The 24,337-nt window shown below is 42.4% G+C and overlaps 1 protein-coding gene and 1 long non-coding RNA gene across 3 annotated transcripts; one reads left to right on the top strand and one right to left on the bottom strand.

Moving 5' to 3' along the window:
* Positions 1 to 9,782: 9,782 nt before the first annotated feature.
* On the bottom strand, positions 9,783 to 15,325 carry LOC124045138 (mitochondrial ubiquitin ligase activator of NFKB 1-like). 2 transcript variants are annotated; one of them, XM_046364379.1, is made up of 5 exons: positions 15,245 to 15,325; positions 14,462 to 14,601; positions 13,936 to 14,144; positions 13,430 to 13,641; positions 9,783 to 10,819 (listed from the first exon to the last, which is right to left on the bottom strand). In XM_046364379.1, exons 2-5 carry the CDS (start codon positions 14,579 to 14,581, stop codon positions 10,302 to 10,304), a joined length of 1,059 nt encoding a protein of 352 aa, XP_046220335.1. In that variant the 5' UTR covers positions 14,582 to 14,601; positions 15,245 to 15,325; the 3' UTR covers positions 9,783 to 10,301. The 2 variants fall into 2 exon arrangements, with proteins under 2 accessions (XP_046220335.1, XP_046220336.1); XM_046364380.1 differs by having other exon boundaries at positions 15,260 to 15,312.
* Positions 15,326 to 16,571: 1,246 nt separating this feature from the next.
* LOC124045137 lies at positions 16,572 to 23,618 on the top strand. The gene is made up of 3 exons (XR_006840794.1): positions 16,572 to 16,990; positions 17,944 to 18,145; positions 20,230 to 23,618. It is a non-coding gene; the product is annotated as an uncharacterized LOC124045137 (long non-coding RNA).
* Positions 23,619 to 24,337: the final 719 nt, after the last annotated feature.

Genomic DNA, 24,337 nt, shown 5'->3' with positions numbered 1-24,337 from the left:
GCTTCAGCACACGGCGGTCCCGTTCAGTGAGCTTGTGTGGCCTACCACTTCAGGGTTGAGCCGTTGTTGCTCCTAGACTTTCCACGTCACCATAACAGCACTTACAGTTGACCGAGGCAGCTCTAGCAGGGCAGAAATTTGACAAACTGACTTTTTGGAAAGGTGGCATCCTATGACAGTGGAGTACGGGCCATTCTACTGCCTACGTTTTTGTATTGAGATTGCATGGCTGTGTGCTCGATTTTATACACATGTCAGCAACTGGTGTGGCTAAAATAGCCCAATCCACGAATTTTAAGGGATGTCCACATACTTTGTGTATGTCGGATGGTCCAATGTGCATTTCTGATTGTAATGTTTGTTTGAGGGCTGTCTATACCTGCCCTTGGATGGAATAGTCAGAACAGAAGAGTCTCAGTGGTAAACAAATATATATAAAAAAAATTGGCATACATATTGTTTGGAACTTGGAATGACAGACCTCAAGAATATCTTCTTTGAATATTGTGTATGCACTCTTTTCAATGAACAAAATAGGGCAAAAGAGGGCACTGAACAGAGCTATATTTGTAATGTACAGTTGGCTAGGAGCTAGAAACAGTTTTGAAACAGTAATAATTTGTGAAATTGAGTTCTCTACTGTGTTTTTCTTTACCCTGGCTGACCCTGAGTCTCTTCGCACTATCCTACAACCAAACAAGCCATTTACCACATAACCATCATAGCAACCCTGAGACCCTTTTTGTTCACAGCACTCTCCATCAGAGGAGGTATTAACTGACAGTGGTACTCTCTGAGGACCCCAGACTATTCTCAGGTAATCAAGCAAGATGAACCTAATGGCCCTCCTCTCACTGGTAATCCTTTTATGATGACCTAAAAGTGCACATCACAGCTACTTGGGCAACTTCACTGATTCACTCCCTCCTTGAAGCCCTCCTATTGCTTTTACCATCTCAGTGTGGCTCGGTGTTGTACCTAGACCAACCTTATATTTGAATAGAAATGTTCATGTTTAATGCAGAAACACCCTTTGATGTCTCTCTCACTACTACGGGGTTAAAGATTGTTACAGAACAAACGATTCACTTGAATATCCACTACTGCTCCAGTAATCGTTGTAGCCTTTCAAAGCTACTATTACACGGCCCAATCGGTCTGACAGAGGTGCAGAGTAATTACACACCAGTGAATTCAATTAGCTCACAGGCAAGGCCCAGGTCTCAAGGAGAAAGACAAAGGTATAATCTGGGCTAGTAGAAAATATAGTACAGAGACCGGTATGCTCACCAGTATCGTTACGGTATAGGTTACAATCGTAAATCACCAGCGATGATTCATATCCTGATTTGTATCTACAATTATTGTATATAGCTGCATTAGCTCTGAATTGATGGCATATTTAATGACAACGGATATAACTCCTATTAAGAATGGTGTCTATCCTTACCGCTATAGGAGGGGCAATATTATAAATGATCACGAGGTTGATAAAAGCGGAACCATTTTCATGTATAATTAATCAATTATATTTCTAATTTTCCTCATGGTTGATTTGTATTATCTTATGTAGGCAGGTGGACTGGTTGCTTCCATGAATACATAATACACTTCATCTGTTTTCATAAAACAAACAACATTGTCAGTGCTCAGTGTGTTTGTCTCAATAGCTCTGTTTGGCCAGTAGGAAATGCCAGCCACAATAGATAAATCATTTGAAATCATGGTTTGGATGTAAGGGCAACATCAATGATATTCAGCTAGATACAGAAGAGCCCACTATGAGCAACTCTACCATATATTACAGTAATTCCACCTGGCACATATAATCCATCACATATATTTTAACCCAGTATCATGTCATGGACATATTTGTTATTCCAGCACTGTACGCCTGATTCAATTAATCAAGAGCTTGATGATTAGGTCCGTGGACTACTTGAATCAGGAGTGCTTGTGTTGGAATAGAACACATTTGTGGAATGACGAGGGCTCCCCAAGGAATAGGCCCCAACTGAAGGGAGTCAACATTTTGAAAGATCATCCTTAACTGACGTGATTGAGGAACAAAACACACAACGCTGAATCAAAACAACACCTCACTTTCAAACATCTAATATGCAGCCCATAGTAAATGTGCATTATTAATCAGAAGGACTTGAAGTGTGTGTGTTACAGAGTAAGAAGATGGGAAAAGAAAAACTCACAGTCCCTGTTTTATACTTAAGTTACATGTTGCCGATTAAAAGATCTGCTGAATTATTTTTGTCTGCAAAGGAGCCATTTACCAACATTATAGGATGTAGACTCATTTATCTGGAAGCTTGTTTCTCAGGTTTCAATTCACAGCACATGACAGTAGATTAAAATGCTTCACCAGCATGGTCTCACATTGCTTTTCAGATGACCAGGATGCTGCGTTTCTCCATCTTACAGGAGCATGTCAATATAATGAGTGAATTAATTACCGATCAAAATTTGAGACATACGACAGGGCAATGATGTGTTTATACAGGCAGACCAATTTTTCTCTTTTGTCAGAATTGGGCGGCCTGTGTAAATGCAGCTTAGTGATCCATACTGTTGAAAATCAGTGCACACCATGCATTACATTGTGTGAGACTTTAGCCTGTCTGGTTGTTGGCTTAATTGAAGTTTCTAACTCCTGCTGATATCATTACAATGTGATAGGAATCATCATGTTAGACACCCTGGGGTACAGCAATTTCCTCAGGAAACTGTGATAACACATGGCAGCACTCTTGGTATGACAACTGTGAGCTGAGAAAACGTAACACATAACACACACCACACAGACTGCCAGCACCAGGACAGTTGCCTTGGCAACTGCTCAAAGCCTCCAGCTCCATCTCCCAGTGCAGTTGTTGCTTCAATGTTGAGACTAGGTAGGATTTAGTTTTATAGATCTGCACCACGATGCATCTCTGTGGACTGCTGTGTGGAGCTAGACCTTGTAATTACTTGTGTTTGCTCCGTGTGTGTGTGCGTGTGTGTGGTGGTATTGGTGGTGGTGATGGTGGGGGGTGGACATTAAGGTGTTATGATATAATGGACTATTATATTGCATATCTGTCTACATACCACCACAGACCAATGTTGGCACTAAAACCACGCTCTGTGAGCTGTATACCGCCATAAGCAAACAGGAAAACGCTCATCCAGAGGCACAAAGCTCTCCCTCGCCCTCCATTTGGCAAATCTGACCATAATTCTATCCTCCTGATTCCAGTTTACACGTAAAAATTTAAGCAGAAAGCACCAGTGACTCAGTCTACAAAAATGTGGTCAGATGAAGCAGGTGCTAAACTACAGGACTGTTTTGCTACTGTAGCACAGACTGGAATATGTTCCGGGATTCTTCTGATGGCATTGAGGAGTACACCACATCAGTCACTGGCTTTATCAATAAGTGCATTGACGACGTTGTCCCCACAGTGACTATACGTACATACCCCAACCAGAAGTTATAGATTACAGGTAACATTCGCACTGAGCTAAAGGGTAGAGCTGACGCTTTTAAGGTGCGGGACTCTAACACGGTAGCTTATAGGAAATCCCGCTATGCCCTCCGATGAACCATCAAACAGGCAAAGCATCAATACAGGACTAAGATCGAATCGTATTACACCGGCTCCGACGCTTGTCAGATGTGGCAGAGCTTGCAAACTATTATAGACTACAAAGGGAAGCCCAGCTGAGAGCTGCTCAGGGCCACAAGCCTTCCAGACGAGCTAAATAACTTCTATGCTCACTTCGAGGCAAGTAACACTGAAACATTCATGAGAGCATCAGCTGTTCCGGATGACTGTGTGATTACGCTCTCCGCAGCCGATGTGAGTAAGACCTTCAAACTGGTCAAGACTCACAAGGTCGCAGGAACAGACGGATTACCAGGGCGTGTACTCCGAGCATGTGCTGACCAACTGGCAAGTGTCTTCACTGACATTTTCAACCTCTCCCTGTCTGAGTCTGTAATACCAACATGTTTCAAGCAGACCACCAAAGTCCATGTGCCCAAAAACACTAAGGTAACCTTCCTAAATGACTACCAACCCGTAGCACTCACATTTGTAGCCATGAAAGGCTTTAAAAGGGCTGGCCATGGCTCACATCAACACCATATTCACAGAAACCCTAGACTCCAATGTGCATACTGCACAAAACAGATGATGCAATCTCCATTGCCCTCAAAGCTCATCACTAAGCTAAGAACCATGGGACTAAACACCTCCCCCTGCAACTGGATCCTGGACATCCTGACGGGCTGCCCCCAGGTGATAAGGGTAGGTAACAACACATCCGCCACGCTGATTCTCAACACGGGGGCCCCTCAGGGGTGCGTGCTCAGTCCCCTACTGTACTCCCTGTTCACTCATGACTGCAAGGCCAGGCATGATTCCAACACCATCATTAAGTTTGCTGATGACACAACAGTGGTAGACCTGATAACTGACAAGAGGCGACAGCATATAGGGAGGAGGTCAGAGACATGACCTTGTGGTGCAAGGACAACAACCTCTCCCTCAATGTGATCAAGACAAAGGAGATGATTGTGGACTACAGGAAAAAGTGGATCGAGCACACCCCCGAAGCGACAGCATATAGGGAGGAGGTCAGAGACATGACCGTGTGGTGCAAGGACCACAACCTCTCCCTCAAAGTGATCAAGACAAAGGAGATGATTGTGGACTACAGGAAAAGGAGGTTCGAGCACACACCCATTCTCATTGACGGGACTGTAGTGGAGCAGGTCGAGAGCTTCAAATTCCTTGGCGTCCACATCACCAACAAACTAACATGGTCCAAGCACACCAAGACAGTTGTGAAGAGGGCACGATAAAACCTATTCCCCCTCAGGAGACTGAAAAGATGTGGCATGGGTCCTCAGATCTCAAAAGGTTATTCAGCTGCACCATCGAGAGCATCTTGACGGGTTGCATCACTGTCTGGTATGGCTACTGTTTGGCCTCCGACCATAAATCTCTACAGAGGGTAGTACTGGGGCCAAGCTTCCTGCCATCCATGACCTCTATAACAGGCAGTATTAGAGGAAGGCCCTAAAAATTCTCAAGGACCCCAGCCACCCTAGTCATAGACTGTTCTCTCTATGCTACCGCAAGGCAAGCGGTACCGGAGCACCAAATCTAGGTCCAAGAGGCTCCTAAGCAGCTTCTACCCCCAGGCCATAAGACCCCCCCCCCCCCCGGAACGCTGCTACTACTCTCTGTTATTATCTATGCATGTGACAAATGCAATTTCATTTGATTTGATTTGTTAATGTGCCCAAAAGCATTTAGCATCAAATTAATCTATAGTATGCGTGGGCATAACTTTTCAAGCTGCGGTTTTCAATTTAAACTCATATTGGAAATGCTTCAGAAGAGCTATAAGCAACACAATACAGTGCATTCGGAAAGTATTCAGACCCCTTGACCTTTTCCACATTTTGTTACATTAAAGCCTTGATTATATTGTTTTTCTCAATATACATACAATACCCCATAATGACAAAGCAAAAACAGGTTTAGACATTTTTGCAAATATCATATCATATTTACATAAGTTTTCACACCATTTAATCAGTACTTTGTTGAAACACCTTTGGCAGTGATTACAGCCTTGAGTCTTCTTGGTTATGACGCTAAGCTTAGCACACCTGAAGTTGGGGAGTTTATCCGATTCTTCTCTGCAGATCCTTTCAAGCTTTGTTATGTTGGAAGGGGAGTGTTGCTGCACAGCTATTTTCAGGTCTCTCCAGAGATGTTAGATCGGGTTCAAGTCCAGGCTCTGGCTGGGCCACTCAAAGACATTCAGAGACTTGTCCCGAAGCCACTCCTGTATTGTCTTGCCTGTGTGCTTAGGGTTGATGTCCTATTGGAAGGTGAACCTTTGCCCCAGTCTGAGGTCCTGAGCACTCTGGAGCAGGTTTTCATCAAGGATCTCTCTTGTACATTGCCTGTTCATCTTTCCCTCGATCCAGACTAGTCTCCCAGTCCCTGCTGCTGAAAAACATCCCCACAGTATGATGCTGCCACCACCATGCTTCACTGTAGAGATGGTGCCAGGTTTCCTCCAGATGTGACGCTTGGAATTCAGGCCAAAGAGTTCAATCTTGGTTTCATCAGACAAGAGAATCTTGTTTATCATGGTCTGAGAGTTCTTTAGGTGCCTTTGGCAAACTCCAAGAGGGCTGTCATGTGCCTTTTACTGAGGATTGGCTTCCGTCTGACCACTCTACCATAAAGGTCTGATTAGGGTGCTGCAGAGATGGTTGTCCTTCTGGAAGATTCTCCCATCTCCACAGAGGAACTCTAGAGCTCTGTCAGAGTGACCTTGGGTTCTTGGTCACATCCCTGACCAAGGCCCTTCTCCCCAATTGCTCAGTATGGCTGGGAAGCCAGCTCTAGGAAGAGTCTTGGTGGTTCCAAACTTCTTTCATTTAAAAATGATGGAGGCCACTGAGTTCTTCGGGACCTTCAATAGTGCAGAACAGTTTTGGTACCCTTCCCCAGATCTGTGCCTCGACACAGTCTCGGAGCTCTACGGACAATTCCTTCGACCTTATGGCTTGGTTATTGCAAGTTGTTGAAACAACTCAAGGATGATCAACAGAATATTTATGTAAATAAGGTAGTTCTGTTATTTTATTCGCTTTGTCATTATGGGGTATTGTGTGTAGATTGATGAGGGAAATTATTTATTTAATCCATTTTAGAATAAGGCACTGTATATACAAAAGTATGTGGACACCCCTTCAAATTAGTGTTTTTGGCTATTTCAGTCACACACAGATTGGGGAAGGCCTTTTCCTGTTTCAGCATGACAATGCCCCCTTGCACAAAGCATGGTCCATACAGAAATGGTTTGTCGAGATCAGTGTGGAAGAACTTGACTGGCCTGCACAGAGCCCTGACCTCAACTCCACCGAACACCTTTGGGATGAATTGGAACACCGACCGTGAGCCAGGCCTAATCGTCCAACATCAGTGCCTGACCTAACGAATGCTCGTGGCTGAAACAAGTCCCTGCAGCAATGTTCCAACATCTAGTGGAAAGCCCTTTGCTGCTGTTATAGCAGCAAAGGGGGGGAACTAACTCCATATTAATGCGCATGATTTTGGAAGGAGATGTTCGACGAGCAGCTGTCCACATACATTTGGTGATGTAGTGTATCACTGAGAACAAATTAATGTGCTGGCATCATCTGAGATTTTTGGGACAGTTGTGACCTGTTGTGACCCTAGGACAGCACAATACTATCAAATGTGTTGACTGTTACAATCACAAAAGCATGATTTTTACATTTTTTATTTCACCTTTATTTAACCAGGTAGGTTAAATACCTTTTTTATTTCACCTTTATTTAACCAGTTGAGAACAAGTTTTCATTTACAACTGCGACCTGGCCAAGATAAAGCAAAGCAGTGCGACAAAAACAACAACACAGAGTTACACATGGGATAAACAATTGTACAGTCAATAACACAATATAAAATCTGTGTACAGTGTGTGCAAATCAAGTAAGGAGGTAAAGCAATAAATAGGCCATAGTGGCGAAGTAATAACAATTTAACAATTAACACTGGAGTGATAGATGCACAGATGAGGATGTGCAAGTATAAATACTGGTGTGCAAAAGAGCAGAATTAAAAATAAAAAAAATATGGGGATGAGGTAGGTAGTTGGTTGGATGGGCTATTTACAGATGGGCTGTGTACAGTTGCAGCGAATTGTAAGCTCCTCTGACAGCCAATGTTTGAAGTTAGTGAGGGAGATATGTCTCCAACTTAAGTGATTTTTGCAATTCGTTCCAGTCATTGGAAGCAGACAACTGGAAAGAAAGGTGTTGGCTTTGGGGATTACCATAGAAATATACCTGCTGGAGTGCGTGCTACGGGTGGGTGTTGCTATGGTGACCAGTGAGCTGAGATAAGGCAGAGCTTCACCTCGCAAAGACTTATAGATGACCTGGAGCCAGTGGGTTTGGTGACGAATATGTAGCGAGGACCAGCCAACGAGAGCATACAGGTTGCAATGGTGGTTAGTATATGGGGCTTTGGTGACAAAATGGATGGCACTGTGATAGACTGCATCCAATTTGCTAAGTAGGGTTGTTGGAGGCTATTTTGTAAATGACATCGCCAAAGTCATTCTAGTTGTTTGTTGTTTCATAGGTAGCTGCCTGATACAAAAATACATTTTCACATTAGAATGAGCCGGCAGTTCAGAGCAATGGCATAAGTACAACTAGGAACAGCAACAAGTGCATGATTAATACAAATGGTTTTCCTTCAATTGTCATTCTGTAAAAAACAAGTGGTTCAGTATTTCATCACTGCAAAAAGGTAGGGTGACCATGTCTCAGATTGTGCGGGACAGTGTTGCATTTTGTCCCTTCGCCCCGCAACCAAACAATCATGTCCCGCATTTTATCAACAAATTCAAACACCACCAATTTAGAAAAGTTGATTTGTCCCGTATTTCAGTCAGACATTCCAACCTGTCTTGCAGTCACGTTGCGCTTATGAAAAAAAATGCATATATAAGGAGCTTACTGGTGATGCTAAACACTTCTCCAACCATTGTTGAGATCTGATGTCACAGGCCTATCATCAACCAATCAAATTGCTCAAGTAATTTTTGGGGGGGTCTACATCTCAAGCTAAACTTGGAGGACAAGTTGCTGATGATTACAATACCATAACACTCCAAATGGTTTATTTGTTGAGCAAGGAGGGTAGGGTAGGCCTATATTTGATCTTCCAACCATATTTTAGACACCAGCATTTGTTCTTTTTGTTGGGTCTTTCAGCTCATCATCTACTCTGTCATCTTCAATGACAACTGCAGATAAGAGAACGCAATTGTGAGAATTCAGTCAGATTCTGATTCAGGATGCAGGCAAGCATCAACTACGTGATGGTGGATTTCAACTCAGCCTTTTATCTATTCATGGGAAAGTTCATTTTACACGCTGTGTCCAGTAATGCCACTGGTAAATATGAACACATTTTCCAATAAGAGGCCGACTGTATTTTTGGACACACACACACACAATAGGCCTTTGTCCTATTTCCAAAAGTGTTTATTGCCTTTACTGTAATGATTTAGAGATGTCCTATGGCTGACAGTCTCTCACCTCTTTCACTTCTCCCAATCTGTCAGAGTTGAGGTGTTTTTTTTTAGTCTGTGAAGTAGGCTACAATAGAAGTTGTTGGCATCCTGCAAGGAGACCGGTGATGGAGACCTGTCGCCATCAGCACCATAATGAGTTTTTCTCATTGTAAGGCAATACTTTCCACAATGTCTTCACAATAAAAGCTTAGTCAATAATCGATACTGAAAGACGTCAGTGAAAAAGATGATTTGATAATCAACTGAACATTATACTGTAGCCTATGATATCGCTTGCAAAAACACATTTTATCCAAAATGTTCCGTCCTCTTTACGAATAAATGAGTATTTTATCGATGGAATAGTCATTTACAGAATTAAAAGTCTGATGGAGAGAAATGCAAATAGTGTAGGAGAGCGATGCAAAACAATCCCTAGCAGAATTGGCAGAAGATCCAACTGAGGTAGCTTTTTCCTGGTGCATTCACTTGTCTCATCACGTCACGCTTGTGATATGTTTATTCTTTACTTTCTCAGTTCAATGGACATCCCGTAACAGTCAACACTTCATGAATAAGTTATTAACACCATTGTGTATTGCGCCTTCTTTTATGATAACTTACTGATTGTCACTTAGAAAACTTGACACTATCAAATGGTTTTTAATTTGCAAATACCTTTATTTTGAACATGATTTCTATGCTTTTTCTGCTTAGGGCAAATGCAATAGTTTATATAAATCATAAAATACGATGTACTCTTTCTTCCCTGTTGAAAAGGTATGCAAGGCAGACATCACCCTCTCCTTACAGCCATAAACATATACATAAATGTGTGTGGATAGTATAGGGCCAACAGATTTGTAAAATAGGTTGAGGATATTTATTTTGTTTGTCTTTATTTATTCAAAATCACTTTGATGTGTGCTTTGGAGAAACAATGAGGTGAAAACATTCAAGTTCTGAGTTGATTCTACAACTAAGAAGGATCCTGGATATGACATGTTTTCAGTTCAACTGCTATAACTCAAATCAAGCTACAAGTCAGCTTGATCTTTCAATTAAACATTATATAAGCAAAGAAAACAGAAAAATAAGCCAACAATCCTTTTTTCAGTGACATTAGATCAGTCCATTTACAATGGCCATCCAAATGGCATTGTCCATTAGCTGTTATAAAGAGGCACTACCCTCTCTATCGTCGCCCTGCAGATAGGGCACTTCTTTGGCTTTGGCAGTGCCTGGTAGCACCGGTCACAAGCACAGACATGCCCACACTCCAGGAACACACAGGAACGCTCCTGGCTCAAACACACTGTACAGGCACTAGGGGAAACACTGGCCTCCTCCACATTCAGCTCCCTCATCCTCTTCCTCTGCTGCTCCTTGAATTCCTCCAGAACATTCTTCTTCTTCCTCCTCTGTGTATGGTAAGCCCACTGCTTCCACAGGATGAAGAAGAGCGTTGTGGAAGCAACTACACCAAACATCATAGTCAGGATCCTCCAGAACCTGACTGTGCTCTGCTGCTTTTCCACCAGGGAGTCATAGTCCAGTCGGCTGAGGAAGTACCTCAGGCCCTGCTTGGGAGGCTGGAGCTTCACCAGGTTGTTGTCCAGCACCAGCTCCCCGACACCGGTCACACTCTCCCCCAGACGTAACATCTCCTCCATCTCGTGGATACCTAAGATAATAATAACAACATACCATTTAGGATAGACTTTTATTGATTGATTTATTGGATAAAAGTATATCAATCACAAAGTACATTACATTATTCAAATGACTGATTCCTCACAAAACCAGGACAAAAGAAGACCATGATTTTGGAGATTTTCACAAAATAATCCATAGAATAGTCCTTTGGAGGAAGAATTGTTGACACATGACGTTTGTATCTAAAAGCATAATTGAGAAATAATTGATCAAAGTTGGCACATGACATTTTGGCCTTACCCAGGGATTTCTGCTAGGTTAAAGGTTATGGCCCAGAGAAATTGGCATAGTAGGCAATGTAAACCAATCACAGGCCTCCTTTTACTTACTTGTAACATTGCATATCCTGCAAATCACCAGCAGAGAGCAAACATTTTGAATACAGTTTCCCATTCGGTCATTTGATCTAATTGGATCACAACCAGTGGTGTAGTGGTGCCTGGAGAAGTGGGAATACTCCAATTTGGCACAAAACAAAATCCCAAACGGTGTTCCAACAAACAGGATATAGATAGGAAGGAAGGATAAAGTAATCCTTCTCACCCCCTCCCCCCTTAAAATATTTAGATGCACTATTGTAAAGTGGTTGTTCCACTGTTCAAAATGCTTTGTATGACAAACAAATGTGAAATGTAAACAGACTCTGAATGATCTAAAATAATAAATCCCTTATTCATACCCCTTGACTTATTCCACATTTTGTTGTGTTACAGGCAGAATTCAAAATGGATTAAATACATTTTTTCCCTCACCCATCTACACACAATACCGCATAATGACAGTGAAAACATGTTTTTTGAAATTGTTGGGTTATGTATTGAAAATGAAATACAGAAATATCTAATTTACATAAGTATTCACACCCCTGAGTCAATACTTTCTAGGTAAGTGTAAGCGCTTTCCACACCTGGATTGTGCAATATTTGCCCATTAATCTTTTTTAAACTTCTTCAAGTTCAAATTGGTTATCGATCATTGCTAGACAACTATTTTCAGGTCTTGCCATACATTTTCAAGCAGATTTAAGTCAAATCTGTAACTTGGCCACTCAGGAACATTCACTGTCTTCTTGGTAAACAACTCCAGTGTAGATTTGGCCTCCCTGGTCTCCGACTACCGAACCGTAGCACTCACGTCTATAGCCATGAAGTGCTTTGAAAGGCTGGTCATGGCTCACATAAACACCATTATCCCAGAAACTCTAGACCCACTTCAATTTGCATACCACCCCATCAGATACACAGATGCAATCTGATAAACAGATGCAATCTCAATTGCACTCCACACTGCCCTTTCCCACCTGGACAAATGGATCACCTATGTGAAAATTCTATTCATTGACTACAGCTCAGCGTTCAACACCATAGTACCCTCAAAGATCATCACTAAGCTAAGGACCCTGGGACTAAACACCTCCCTCTGCAACTGGATCCTGAACCTCCTGACAACCCACTGTTCCTAGGCCATCATTGTAAATAAGAATGTGTTCTTGCCTAGTTAAATAAAAATAAATAAATAAATTGCAGATGACAACAGTGGTAGGCCTGATCAACGACAACGATGAGATGGCCTATAGGGAGGTCAGAGACCTGACCGTGTGGTGCCAAGACAACAACATCTGCCACAATGTGATCAAGACAAAGGAGATTATAGTGGACTACAGGAAAAAGAGGACCGAGCATACCCCCATTCTCATTGACGGGGCTGTAGTGGAGCAGGTTGAGAGCTTCAAGTTCCTTGGTGTCCACATCACCAAAAACTAACATGGTCCAAGCACACCAAGACAGTTGTGAAGAGGGCATGACAAACCCTATTCTCCCTCAGGAGATTTGGCATGGGTTTTCAGATACTCAAACGGTTCTACAGCTGCACCATCAAGAGCATGGTTGCATCACTGCCTACTTTGGCAACTGCTCGGCCTCCGACCACAAAGCACTATAGAGGGTAGTGCGTACGGCCCAGTACATCACTGGGGTCAAGTTTCCTGCCATCTAGAACCTCTATACCAGGCGGTGTCAGAGGAAGACCCTAAATATTGCCAAAGACTCCTGCCAACCTAGTCATAGACTGTTCTCTTTGCTACCTAATGACAAGCGGTACCAGAGCGCTAAGTCTAGGTCAAAGAGGCTTTTAAACAGCCTCTACCCCCAAGCCATAAGACTCCTGAACATCTAATCAAATGTTTATCCAGACTATTTGAATATTGAAACTATTTGAAAAAGTGTGTTCACCCTCCACTAATCATAACTCTAAAAGATGCAGCGATTCCAATCTGGAACTTTGATATGCCTGTAGGGTGTGTAATGTTCATCAATATATTGAAACCTACAGATTAAACATTATAGAGTCCTGGGTCCAAAATTGCATAAATATATTAACTTTGCTTTGATTAATTATTTCAAAATTATGCTTTTAGATACAAATGTCAAATATATATCAACAATCCTTCTTCCCAAGGACCATTCCATGGATTACATTTATTGAAATTCATGGTATTGGTGGCCCCAGCGGGAATTGAACCCACAACCCTGGTGTTGCAAAGACCATGCTCTACCAACTGAGCCACACAGGACCACACCTTTAGGGCGTTCCCCGCTGATGAAGTGGCCGATGACGTTGGTCAGGGACTGAGCAGTGGGGTGAAAGTTCTCATAGGTGGTCTCCAGGTCCAGCTCCGAGGAGTCCAGGGGACGGATGACCCGAATGGTGGCTGCCACAGCCTCGTCGTGAGACACCAGGTCAAAGGGCACCGTGTTGGTACGCTGGTGAATGACCTTTTCACTCTCGTTCCTGACAGGTATAAAATATTAGATACCTACAGAGATGTGTATCCACAAATAGATGCAGTATAGAGTATAATGTTTTTCATCGTCAAGTTTGTTTTTATATATTTTTTTACTTTTAAAAAAGATACCATATTTATTAATTCATTCTAGGAGGTAGCATAAGCAGAACAAAAGTTAGCCATTACTAGGCCATCGTCAGTGTGTGAAAGTGTCTCCACACACAAAAAATAAATCCACACAAATAACAGTAAGAGAGGGTGCAAAACATTATAACACTTTAGTGTACTTTAGCACTTACCAGAGATGAGTGGTGCGATTCCACACCATCTTCTTCTCCTTTAGAGTTAACCTCTCGATGACCCCTTTGCAGTTGTCCACAAACTGGCTGTTCAAGGTTTCTTTCACAGATCTCACAACACCTTCAATAACAGCGTACGGGACACATTTTCCTGGTGCTGCTGTCAGGATGTTCTTCATATCCTGATCAATAGACACTTTCTTGGCTCCCTGTAAAACATAAATGATATTGACTAACAATCAAAAACCTCAAATGTTCATTGTCAATGCAGTTTATAGTCACTGTGATTAAGTGAAATCGTTTCCTGGTCAACTGCAATGACATAAAAACACTGTCTGAACTATTGATAACGTTACATTGGATTTCTGGGCGCAGTGGTGTGCTCTGGTAAGTTGCAAACAAAATATTTTAAACCACCTTCAATGTGTCGCTTGCCAATGTTTAGCCGAACTACTAAACATGCTAGTAACAGATTTAAAGAGATAAGGTAGATAATATAGATGAGGCAAGGCTGCAATGTTAATACCTTTAATCTAGCTACTGTTGTTGTCCTCCTCCAGTACACAGAGTAGAAGACTGCAGTAAGTGCTGAGCTGGTGGCTAATAGCAGAAATTGGGCTGTGGAGGGTTTCCCACTAGTATCCATCCTGTGATCTTCTGTTTGATCTGAAACAACAAAGACTATGTCAAAGAACACAAGAGCAAGGTGTATGGATCCACATCTGGGCCGTAAATCAGATGACAACTGTTGCCCTGCTATTGACAGTCTATAAGGCTATGGTCATGTGATTCAATGTGTTAGTTGGACCTTATGGAATGTATGAATGCCATGGAATTACAGTATTATATTTGTCAGCCTAAAAACCCATTCTTACGGAGACTTGACTGACACCTAGCTATTATTAGCTAACCCTGGAGTTCTCTCTTTTGGGCTTGTCAAAATCAACTTGGGTTGATGAGTGACTTTCTGGAGGCGAGTGACCATTTCAAATACTAATGATAACGTTGTCGCCAAAATTCAAAATTTGGTATCATGCAATTATACAAAAACCATTGACTAAACAGGTTTGTTGACATTACTCTAGCTACCTAATTAGTTAGCTACTGTAGTTAATGTTACCTAACATAACTAGTTAGGTCCGGGCTTTGTAATTTAGCCCTGCACTGATGTAGCTAGCTAGCTAGTTGTAAACACATATTTCTCATCAATCTATTTTTAACAGACTGGCTACTTTTATATTTAAAAACTATTGATTTCATTCCAAGATTAGCTAAATAAAGCCACATCGAATTGCTTGTTTGGGCTCACCCTCCACTTCCTTACATAGTAATAATTTTTTATAATTTTTTATTTTATGTTCTCCTTCTTCTTCGATGAGGTTTAACAGCGGTTGGCATCCAATAAATGTTGCATTACTGCCACCTACTATACTGGAGTATAACACCCTTATACAATGCTTATATATATACACACACACACAACAAATACCTTACCATCTAACACTACACTCACAATAAAAATTCGAAATAATAATAAATACCATACTCCACTATTTAAATCTATTTAGTCCTACTTCAGGCCAACAACATGAAAGGATGGGACCACCACTTAACACATCCTGTGACTCTTCTGATGTCAAGTCTTGCATACCCAAATGCCTCTCTGCAGCTGCCACCACAACCTCTATTTTCTGCGACTTTACGTTCCATCTCTGCATTACAGTTAATAACCATTGCTATAAATGCCAAAAATCCAATCTTACTGAAACATATATCACTTATTGGTTTATCCCTCTGTACTGGTACAGATCTCCTACTCACACCACTCTTCTCAGGATCCCTCCCCCTTGACCCATCTTCCTCTACTTTCTTCACTGCCTCTGCACTACTCTAACTCTGGAAACATCAACCTGCCTTTCTCGCACGGGACATGCTAATCCTTGACATCTGATCCTTGGAGGGGTTCCATCCTTTTTAAATTCAAAATAAAGGCAGTTCAATGTGGCCATTTGACCAGCAGGGAGCAGTGTTCAATCATTTATCAATTGAAAAGCACAGCACAGATTCGTTTTTATCTGTTTATGGGCCCTGTTATAAACCATTAGATTATATCACGTTTAGAGCGGTTATCAATGTTAGAATGGTCAATAAGAACCATTTATATCATGACAAATAATATTGTGTAGCCCAAATGAAACATGTCTTCAAAATGAATTGCCTTTCTAGTGGTTTATTGAATAAAAGAAACGCAGCAACATAAACACTGAAAACTTTTATTATTGGTAATCTTAACTCAATTCTCAAATCCAGGTATTCCCAAACTAGGTACACGCAATGCCGTTGGCGGTACGCCAAATAAAAATGTATTTCACAAAAAGTTTTTTTACTTTAAAAATAAATTCTTCACATTTTCAAACAGTACATTTATATTTTCTAACGGGGCTATACATTGGGGTGAGTTTTTTTCTTCTCGTCTGCCAAAAATAAAATGAAACCATCTAACGTTAGTGTTTTGCGAAATAACACAATGTCAAATACAGGAAGCCTAGTCAAATAATTATCATCCAATCACATTAACCGCTACTTACTCTCCCGCGGGAAACTTTCACTCATGCGCAGACATTTACAAACGAAACATGACCATTTGAAAAATAAGCCGCAGGAGTTTTTTGAGCGAGAATAAAGACGACTTTCGAGTAGTAACATGTATAAAAGCAACAGATACCACTAATAAGGGGCTAGAAGCGACATATATGGTGAGCTACCGAGTAGCTAGGACAGGCATGGCCCATACTATTGTGGAGGACTTAATTTCCCTACTGCCGCGAATATGGCTGGGCTATACAGACAATTCCTTCATCAAACAACACTGTTTCACGACGCATCAGTGACATGGTAGGAGATGTTTTGAAACAATTAAATGATATGCCTTACAGCTGGATGAGTCAGCAGAAGTGTTGGGCCTGGCACAGCTCCTGTTATATGTCCGTTACCTTTATGTGGGTTCAATTAAGCGAAACATCCTTTTCTGCAAACCACAGGAAACCATTACAAGGTGAGAGGATTTTTTTTAAAGCACTGGACAGCTTTGTGACATAAAATGGACTTTGGTGGTCAAGATGTGTTGGTATCTGTACTGAAGGCGCAAAAGCCATGACAGGGAGACATAGTGGAGTGGTAATGCACATGCAAGCAGTTGCTTCTGACCCCTGCATTATGTAATGATATGGGCAGCTACCATGTAGCGTTTTTACAACATACAGAAATGTGCATTGTATTGTGTGAGAGACATTAGTACATGCAGCTACAGGAAACAAGTTGGGAGTTTAAGGAATTTTGTTAACATCACTGCACTTTCAAATCAAATAACATTTTATTGGTCACATACTGTACACATGTTTAGCAGATGTTATTGCGGGTGTAGCAAAATGCTTGTGTTTCTAGCTCCAACAAGTGCAATAATATCTAAAAAGTAATAACAATTCCACAACCATATACACACACACACATCTAAAGGAATGGAATTAAGACTATATAAATATTTGGACGAGCAATGTTTCGGAGCGGCATTCTGCCTTACCAAGCAAAAAGGCAGTAACTGCTCATTTGGTCGGAGATAATGTCAATTTTGCTACATTACTGCTTAATCATGTGGATTAAGCAGATTAAGTTACTGCTTAATCATGTGGACAAGTGTCCTGCCTCTATTGTATTGTGTTTTGGAGAAAATGGGGGTCATGTTAGCAGTAACTGCACCAAGTTACTGTGAAACCAAGGTAAATAAAAGCCATTTTTCTCAGTTCCACACTATGAGCAGTTACTGTCTTTTTGCTTGGTAGGGCAGCATAGACTACAATACAGTAGACTATAATACAGTATATACATATGAGATGAGTAATGCAAAATATGTAAACATTATTAAAAAGTGACTAGTGTTCCATTATTAAAGTGGCCAGTGATTTCAAGTGATTTTGCCAATGTTTTCTGTTTCCTCTTTCTCATGTAAAGATGTTGGCCTACATAAATGGGTAGGGGGGCCCATTGCAATTTGCTGAACAAGCCAAAGAGGATAATACAAAAAGACTTGATATCAAACTGGGACACATCACAACTTGATCTCGTTCATAAAGGACAATGAACAATGATGCAATGGAGAAGTGCAGAGAAGCAATAAAGATGTAGAGCATTCCATTATTCAGGGTGAAATATGGTAAGTGCCAGCATGCAGCAGTGAGAAAAGCAGGCTTCAGTTCAGAACCATTCAATTGAGCCTGTTGTGCATAAATCCACCAACTTACTCTCACTTCGTCCAGCCCCACTGTCTAACAAGCAGCAGCCACCATTCTCTTCTCTCTCTCACTAGATCTGTTTTCCAAATGGCACCCTATTCCCTACATAGTGCATTACTTTTGACCAGAGCCCATTGTGTCCTGGTCAAAAGTAGTGCACTATAAGGAATAGGGTTCCATTTGGGACGCACCCTACACATTTTTTGGGGCAATCATAATGAGTACAGGATTAGCATAAAATGTCTCTGCTTCGTCAGCTGGTTTTCCACACTCAACAGTCATAGCCAATTTGATATTTAGTTACAGGGTTACAGGCAGGGGCATGTGGAACTTGGTTTCCAAAAATTATTTGTGGTCAAATAACTAATGCAATGAAATCCGGTATACATAAGATGTGACAAGGATGCAACATCTACAAACAATGTGTGACAATGATGCTAAATGTACAATGCATAGGCTTGTCGTGCACTTCCCTTCAACATTTGGGATGAATGTGGATTTATATATTTGTATCTCTACATCACTGTATGCCTGTGCTAATTGGGTGCAGCACAGAGATTCGATATAAATCAAATCTAAGGTAATGACCTTCATGGGGGCAGTATTACATGTGCATGCTCCTACATACAGTCGCTAGTGAAAGTCTACACATCCCTTACCCATTCTTCACATTTTGTTGCCTGAATTTTGTTTATTAAAATGTATTAATTAGGTATGTCTTCACACCCCTTTGTCACGACTCCCACCGACGGTGGCTCCTCTTCCTGTTCGGGGGGCTATTTAAGCTGGTGATGCCCGCCTGCTTCTGTGCAACACGAAGGCCGACGCGCTGTTCCATCTCTATGACACAGAGGATCGGCCCATCGATCCTACTCCCATCCTTCCAGCTTCAAGGCTGGTGGCACCAGTGGTATGGGAGGTGGACGCGGACATCGAGCGGGCTTTACGGTTGGAACCTGCGCCTCCACATTGTCCTACAGGTCTTAAGTACGTGCCGCTTGGTGTCTGTGATCAATTGATTCAGTAGGCTCACACGCTACCTTCTTCGGGTCATCCTTGTGTGACGAGGACAGTGCGGGGTCTTAGGAAGTTCTGGTGGCCCACCTTAGTTAGGAACGTGAGGTTCTATGTCTCTTCTTGTTCGGTGTGTGCTCAGAGTAAGGCTCCTAGGCACCTGCCTAGAGGGAAGTTACAGCCCCTCCCCGTTCCACAACGGCCGTGGTCTCATCTGTCGGTGGACTTTCTTACCGATCTTCCCCAGTCTCAGGTGAACACCACGATCCTGGTCGTTGTGGATCGGTTTTCTAAGTCCTGCCGTCTCCTCCCATTGCCCGGTCTCCCTACGGCCCTACAGACTGCGGAGGCCCTATTTACCCATGTCTTCCGGCACTACGCGGTGCCTGAGGACATAGTTTCTGATTGGGGTCCCCAGTCCACATACCGAGTTTGGAGGGCGTTTATGGAGCGTCTGGGGGTCTCGGTCAGCCTGACCTCGGGTTATCACCCTGAGAGTAATGGGCAGGTGGAGAGAGTGAACCAGGAGGTGGGTAGGTTTCTGCGATCTTATTGCCAAGACCGGCCAGGAGAATGGGCAAGGTACGTCCCATGGGCGGAGGTGGCTCAGAACTCACTACTCCACGAACATGTCACCGTTTCAATGCGTGTTGTGCTACCAGATGGTCCTGGCACCGTGGCATCAGAGTCAGACCGAGGCTCCTGCAGTGGAGGTGTGGGTGCAGCCCTCTAAGGAGACCTGGAGGGCCGTCCAGGAATCTCTTAAGCAAGCTGGTAGCAGAAGAGGAATGCTGACCGCTGCCACAGTGAGGCCCCCATGTTCGCACCGGGGGACAGGGTCTGGCTCACTATCCGAAACCTGCCCCTCCGCCTGCCCTGCCGGAAGCTGGGGCCGCAGTGTGTGGGGCCATTTAAAGTCCTGAGGAGGATAAACGAGGTGTGTTATAGATTACAACTCCCTTCTTACTATCGTATTAACCCCTCATTTCAGGTGTCTCTCCTCAGGCCGGTGGTAGCTGGTAGGGGACCGGGAAGGTGAGGAGCCGGAGGTCCCTCCGCCCCCTCTGGACATCGAGGGGTCCCCGGCGTACACAGTACGTGCTGTTCTGGACTCTAGACGCCGGGTGAGGGGCCTGCAGTACCTCGTGGACTGGGAGGGGTACGGTCCGGAGGAGAGGTGCTGGGTACCGGTGGGGGACATCTTGGATCCGTCACTGTTGAGGGATTTCCATCGTCTCCATCTGGATCACCATGCGCCTCGCCCTCCGGGTCGCCCTCGAGGCCTATCCTTTTTCCCTTGTCTGTTGGTTTTGTCTTATTGGTTACACCCGTTTCTTGTTTAGGTTTTAGTTGGGCTATTTAAGCCGGTGATTCCCACCTGCTTTTGTGTGGGCTTATTTCCTCTGTTCATGTTTGTGGTTATGTGTTCTCCGGACTGGTTGGGTCCTGTTTTTGGGCTGGTCTTTGTTATGCACCTGGTTGTCCTTTACCCTCTGTTCCCTGTGCCTGACTCCACACCCACTACTCATAGAAGTGCGTTACAACCTTGTACAACTCTTTGGGCAACATATCAATTGTTTTTGTCAAAATTACTCAAGCTCAGTGCATTTGGTTAGGAATCATTGGACAACAATATTTAATGCTTGTCACTGACTTTCAAGCAGGACTGAGGCTACTAGACTATTCATGAACACTCAACACCTATTGGAAAGCCGTTCTGGTGGGTCTTTGGCATTAGAATTTGTGTAATTGTTCCTCTGAAAAAAATGAACTATCGGAGGGTTAGGTTTCCTGTCCTTTGCTCCTTTAATACTTATTTTGAGCCAAACATACTCCCCAGCCCCTTCCAGTAACAAGCTTAGCCATAGCACGATGCTGCCACCACAGTACTCATCTTATTCAAAATTATTCACATCTTTAATGGCTGCTAATGGTGCTTCCACCAAGTAGTAATTATGGCAGTGTCGCTGGAAAACGAATGGTGAGGCGAGGTTTGCCCCAGCACTTTTCAGTCACTTTTTATTTTATTGAACTAAATCAAGAGTGCAAAGTGCGTTTCTTTTGGCCGATTTGCCTCATGATTTGTCAACTCTCCCACAATTTCTCTGTCCTTCACATAGGAGTGCTGCTGCAGGCTTTGTGAGTGTCTTGACCAATCAGAATAATGGAAATTGCAGGTCATGTGGGCCGGGCACAATGCACAAAGCTGAACGCACACTCTCCACTTACCTCCGGTATTTATTCAGCAAGAGTGATAACATCACTCCAGACAAGTAAAAACTCTTAAATGTAAATGTCGCAGCCTACAGTATACTGCCACACCCTGATCTGTTTCACCTGTCTTTGTGCTTGTCTCCAACCCCTTCCAGGTGTCACCCATCTTCACCATTATCCCCAGTGTACTTATACCTCTGTTTTCTGTTTGCCAGTTCGTTTTGTTTCATCAAGCCTTCCAGCGGTTTTTCCCATGCTCCTGTCCATCTCTAGTTCCTGTTTTCTAGCCTTCCTGGATTTTGACCATTCTGCTTGCCTTGACCCTGTGCCTGCATGTCGTTCTGTACCTTGTTATACCACCCTGGACTACTGACCCCTGCCTGCCCTGACCCTGAGCCTGCCTGCCGTTCTGTACCTTTCGGACTCTGCTCTGGACTACTGACCTCTGCCTGCCCTTGACCTGTCGTTTGCCTGCCCCTGTTTTTGTAATAAACTTTTGTTACATCGAAACTGTCTGCATCTGGGTCTTCTCCTGGGCCTTGACATGTACACCTAAACATTAGCGATCCGACATGCTGTATTGCATGGAAACTCTGGTACTGGTACTCCCTATATATAGCTCCATTCTTGTGTATTTTATTTTATTCCTCTCGTGTTACAATTTGCACAATTTCCAACTCTGCATTGTTGGGAAGGGCTAATAAGCCGGCATTTCACCACCAATCTGCACCAAATCTGTATTCGGCGCATGTGACAAATAAAATGCGATTTGATAATGAGGCTATTTTTTAAGTCTGATCAACTGTAGGCTACTAGCAACAGCGGCTGCATAGTCTAGCCTACTACGTACCCTGTCCCTCTGGCCAGGTAAAACAACGCAGTAACATTTTGTTTGTGAGAAAATGTGAACAGGATCAAATTTGGCTTATATTCAAACTTGACAAGGCTACCTAGTCTTAATTCATCAATAAACACCATGGCTGACAGACTGATTTTTAAATGTTTTATTAGGCCTACAGTTGAATAGGGCAGGACTAGCCTACACGATGCAAACCTGCATAAAGCAAGCTAGGCCCTGTGAGTTTTATTGTTCAATGATGTTGCGTTCTGTGTCTAGGAAACCCCCCTAGTCCTTCTTTAACATATCATTTATATGGACAAGTTTGCAGCAGTTTGACAGGGTTTTCATCCAGGAATTTTTTTAAATCATGTGACCTGATTGTTTCTAATCTGATCCAATCATAGCCCATATTAAACCTTTTCACAGATTAATCACGTCATACCGTATAAGGTCTGGAGTTTTACCTGCTTGGGTTACCAGATCAGGAAAAACTACAGGTCCCAGATTTTTTTCGTGCCCCACACCACTTTGGGACCTGTGGTACCACCTCTTAATAATGCTAAATATGTGCTAATATATGTGAAATTCAACAATTATTTTGATATAATTTCTCAAAGTAGAAATACATTTTTGATATTGATCATTTAAAAAATAATAATAATAATTTACATTTGTCACGTCCTGACCTTAGTTCCTTTTTTATGTCTCTATTTTAGTTTGGTCAGGGCGTGAGTTGGTGGGCATTCTATGTTTTCTATCTCTATGTATTTGGCCTGGTACGATTCCCAATCAGAGGCAGCTGGCAATCATTGTCTCTGATTGAGAACCATACTTAGGTAGCATGTTTTCCCATTTTGAGTTTTGAGTGATTATTTTCTGTTTAGTGTTGTGTGTGAGTAGTACATGACAGAACTGTTGCGTTTTGTTCTATTTTTGTTTTGCTGGTTTTAATAAACAACATGGACACTTACCACACTGTGCATTGGTCAGATATTTCCTACTCCTCAGAAGATGAGGAGAATCGTTACAACATTTTTCATATCAACGATTAAAATGTTTTGTATCGATAATTTTAAACATTTGATATAAAAAAATCTTATTGATATAAAACATTGGTTTCTCCATTGAATGCTATGGGGAATTAATTTCTATTAAAAAATATATAATAAAAACATTCAGTAGACGGAATCAGGCTTTGAGATCAATTTTTTAATTTCTCTATGCAAGTCAGTTAAGAACTAATTCTTATTTACAATGATGGCTTACCCCAGCCAAACCCTGATGACGTTGGGCCAATTGTGTGCCGCAATAAGGGACTCCCAATCATGGCCGGATGTGATACAGCCTGGATTCAAACTAGATACTGTAGTGACGCCTCTTTCACTGAGATGCAGTGCCTTAGACCGCTGCGCCACTCGGGAGCCCCAAATACAAGAGAGGTGTAGCATAACCTCTTCCATATCAACTGAAAAAGGGAACCAAACATGCCTGAGGTCTTTATCTCAATATTACTCACCTTGATGCAGTGATGTAGCTCCAGGCCTGGATGTGTAGCCTGCTTATTTGTTTTGATTGGGAATTATGTACATGCTCATCTGGTAGTCAAGTAGATTTGTGCATTCCCCAGTCTTTTCATGCTGTCAATTCTGACAATCTGCAATATTATGTAAATGTATTCATATCTAGCAGCTCTTTCTACCAACTCTCATCAAAATGTGCAAAGTAAATATGTGTGGCGAGGAATGTTACAGAAATTGTAACGGATTCTCTGTTTTCTTCATACCACATTGGTATGAATGGTATGGTATGTTTCGGTATTTCCCTCGGTTTCGTAAAAAGGGGGATAAGGATCTGTAACACAGATTCAACATAGGACTCAACGATACAATACTCTGATCCTGAGTCAGTGTGATGGTGATGCCTGTTACTTCTATTACAGTATCATAACTACTTTACCCTTTTCCTACTAGCACTGACTTTGCTGATCATTTTGTTATTGATGAAGAATGTACCGTGATATGTGGTTGTGTCACCTAGCTATCTT

This window comes from Oncorhynchus gorbuscha, linkage group LG10 (genome assembly GCF_021184085.1).
Source record: "Oncorhynchus gorbuscha isolate QuinsamMale2020 ecotype Even-year linkage group LG10, OgorEven_v1.0, whole genome shotgun sequence".
NCBI classification, from domain to species: domain Eukaryota; kingdom Metazoa; phylum Chordata; class Actinopteri; order Salmoniformes; family Salmonidae; genus Oncorhynchus; species Oncorhynchus gorbuscha.
Note: the sequence above shows the minus strand (reverse complement) of the source record. Positions and strands in the feature narration are given on the sequence as shown.

Excerpts from the sequence above, each read along its gene's own strand:
- LOC124045138 (XM_046364379.1), bottom strand. The coding sequence starts at position 14,581 with ATGGATACTAGTGGGAAACCCTCCACAGCCCAATTTCTGCTATTAGCC. Across the intron at positions 13,642-13,935 it reads AATCGCACCACTCATCTCTG|GAACGAGAGTGAAAAGGTCA; the intron begins GTAAGTGCTAAA and ends TATACCTGTCAG. Across the intron at positions 10,820-13,429 it reads CAGCGGGGAACGCCCTAAAG|GTATCCACGAGATGGAGGAG; the intron begins GTGTGGTCCTGT and ends TTATTATCTTAG.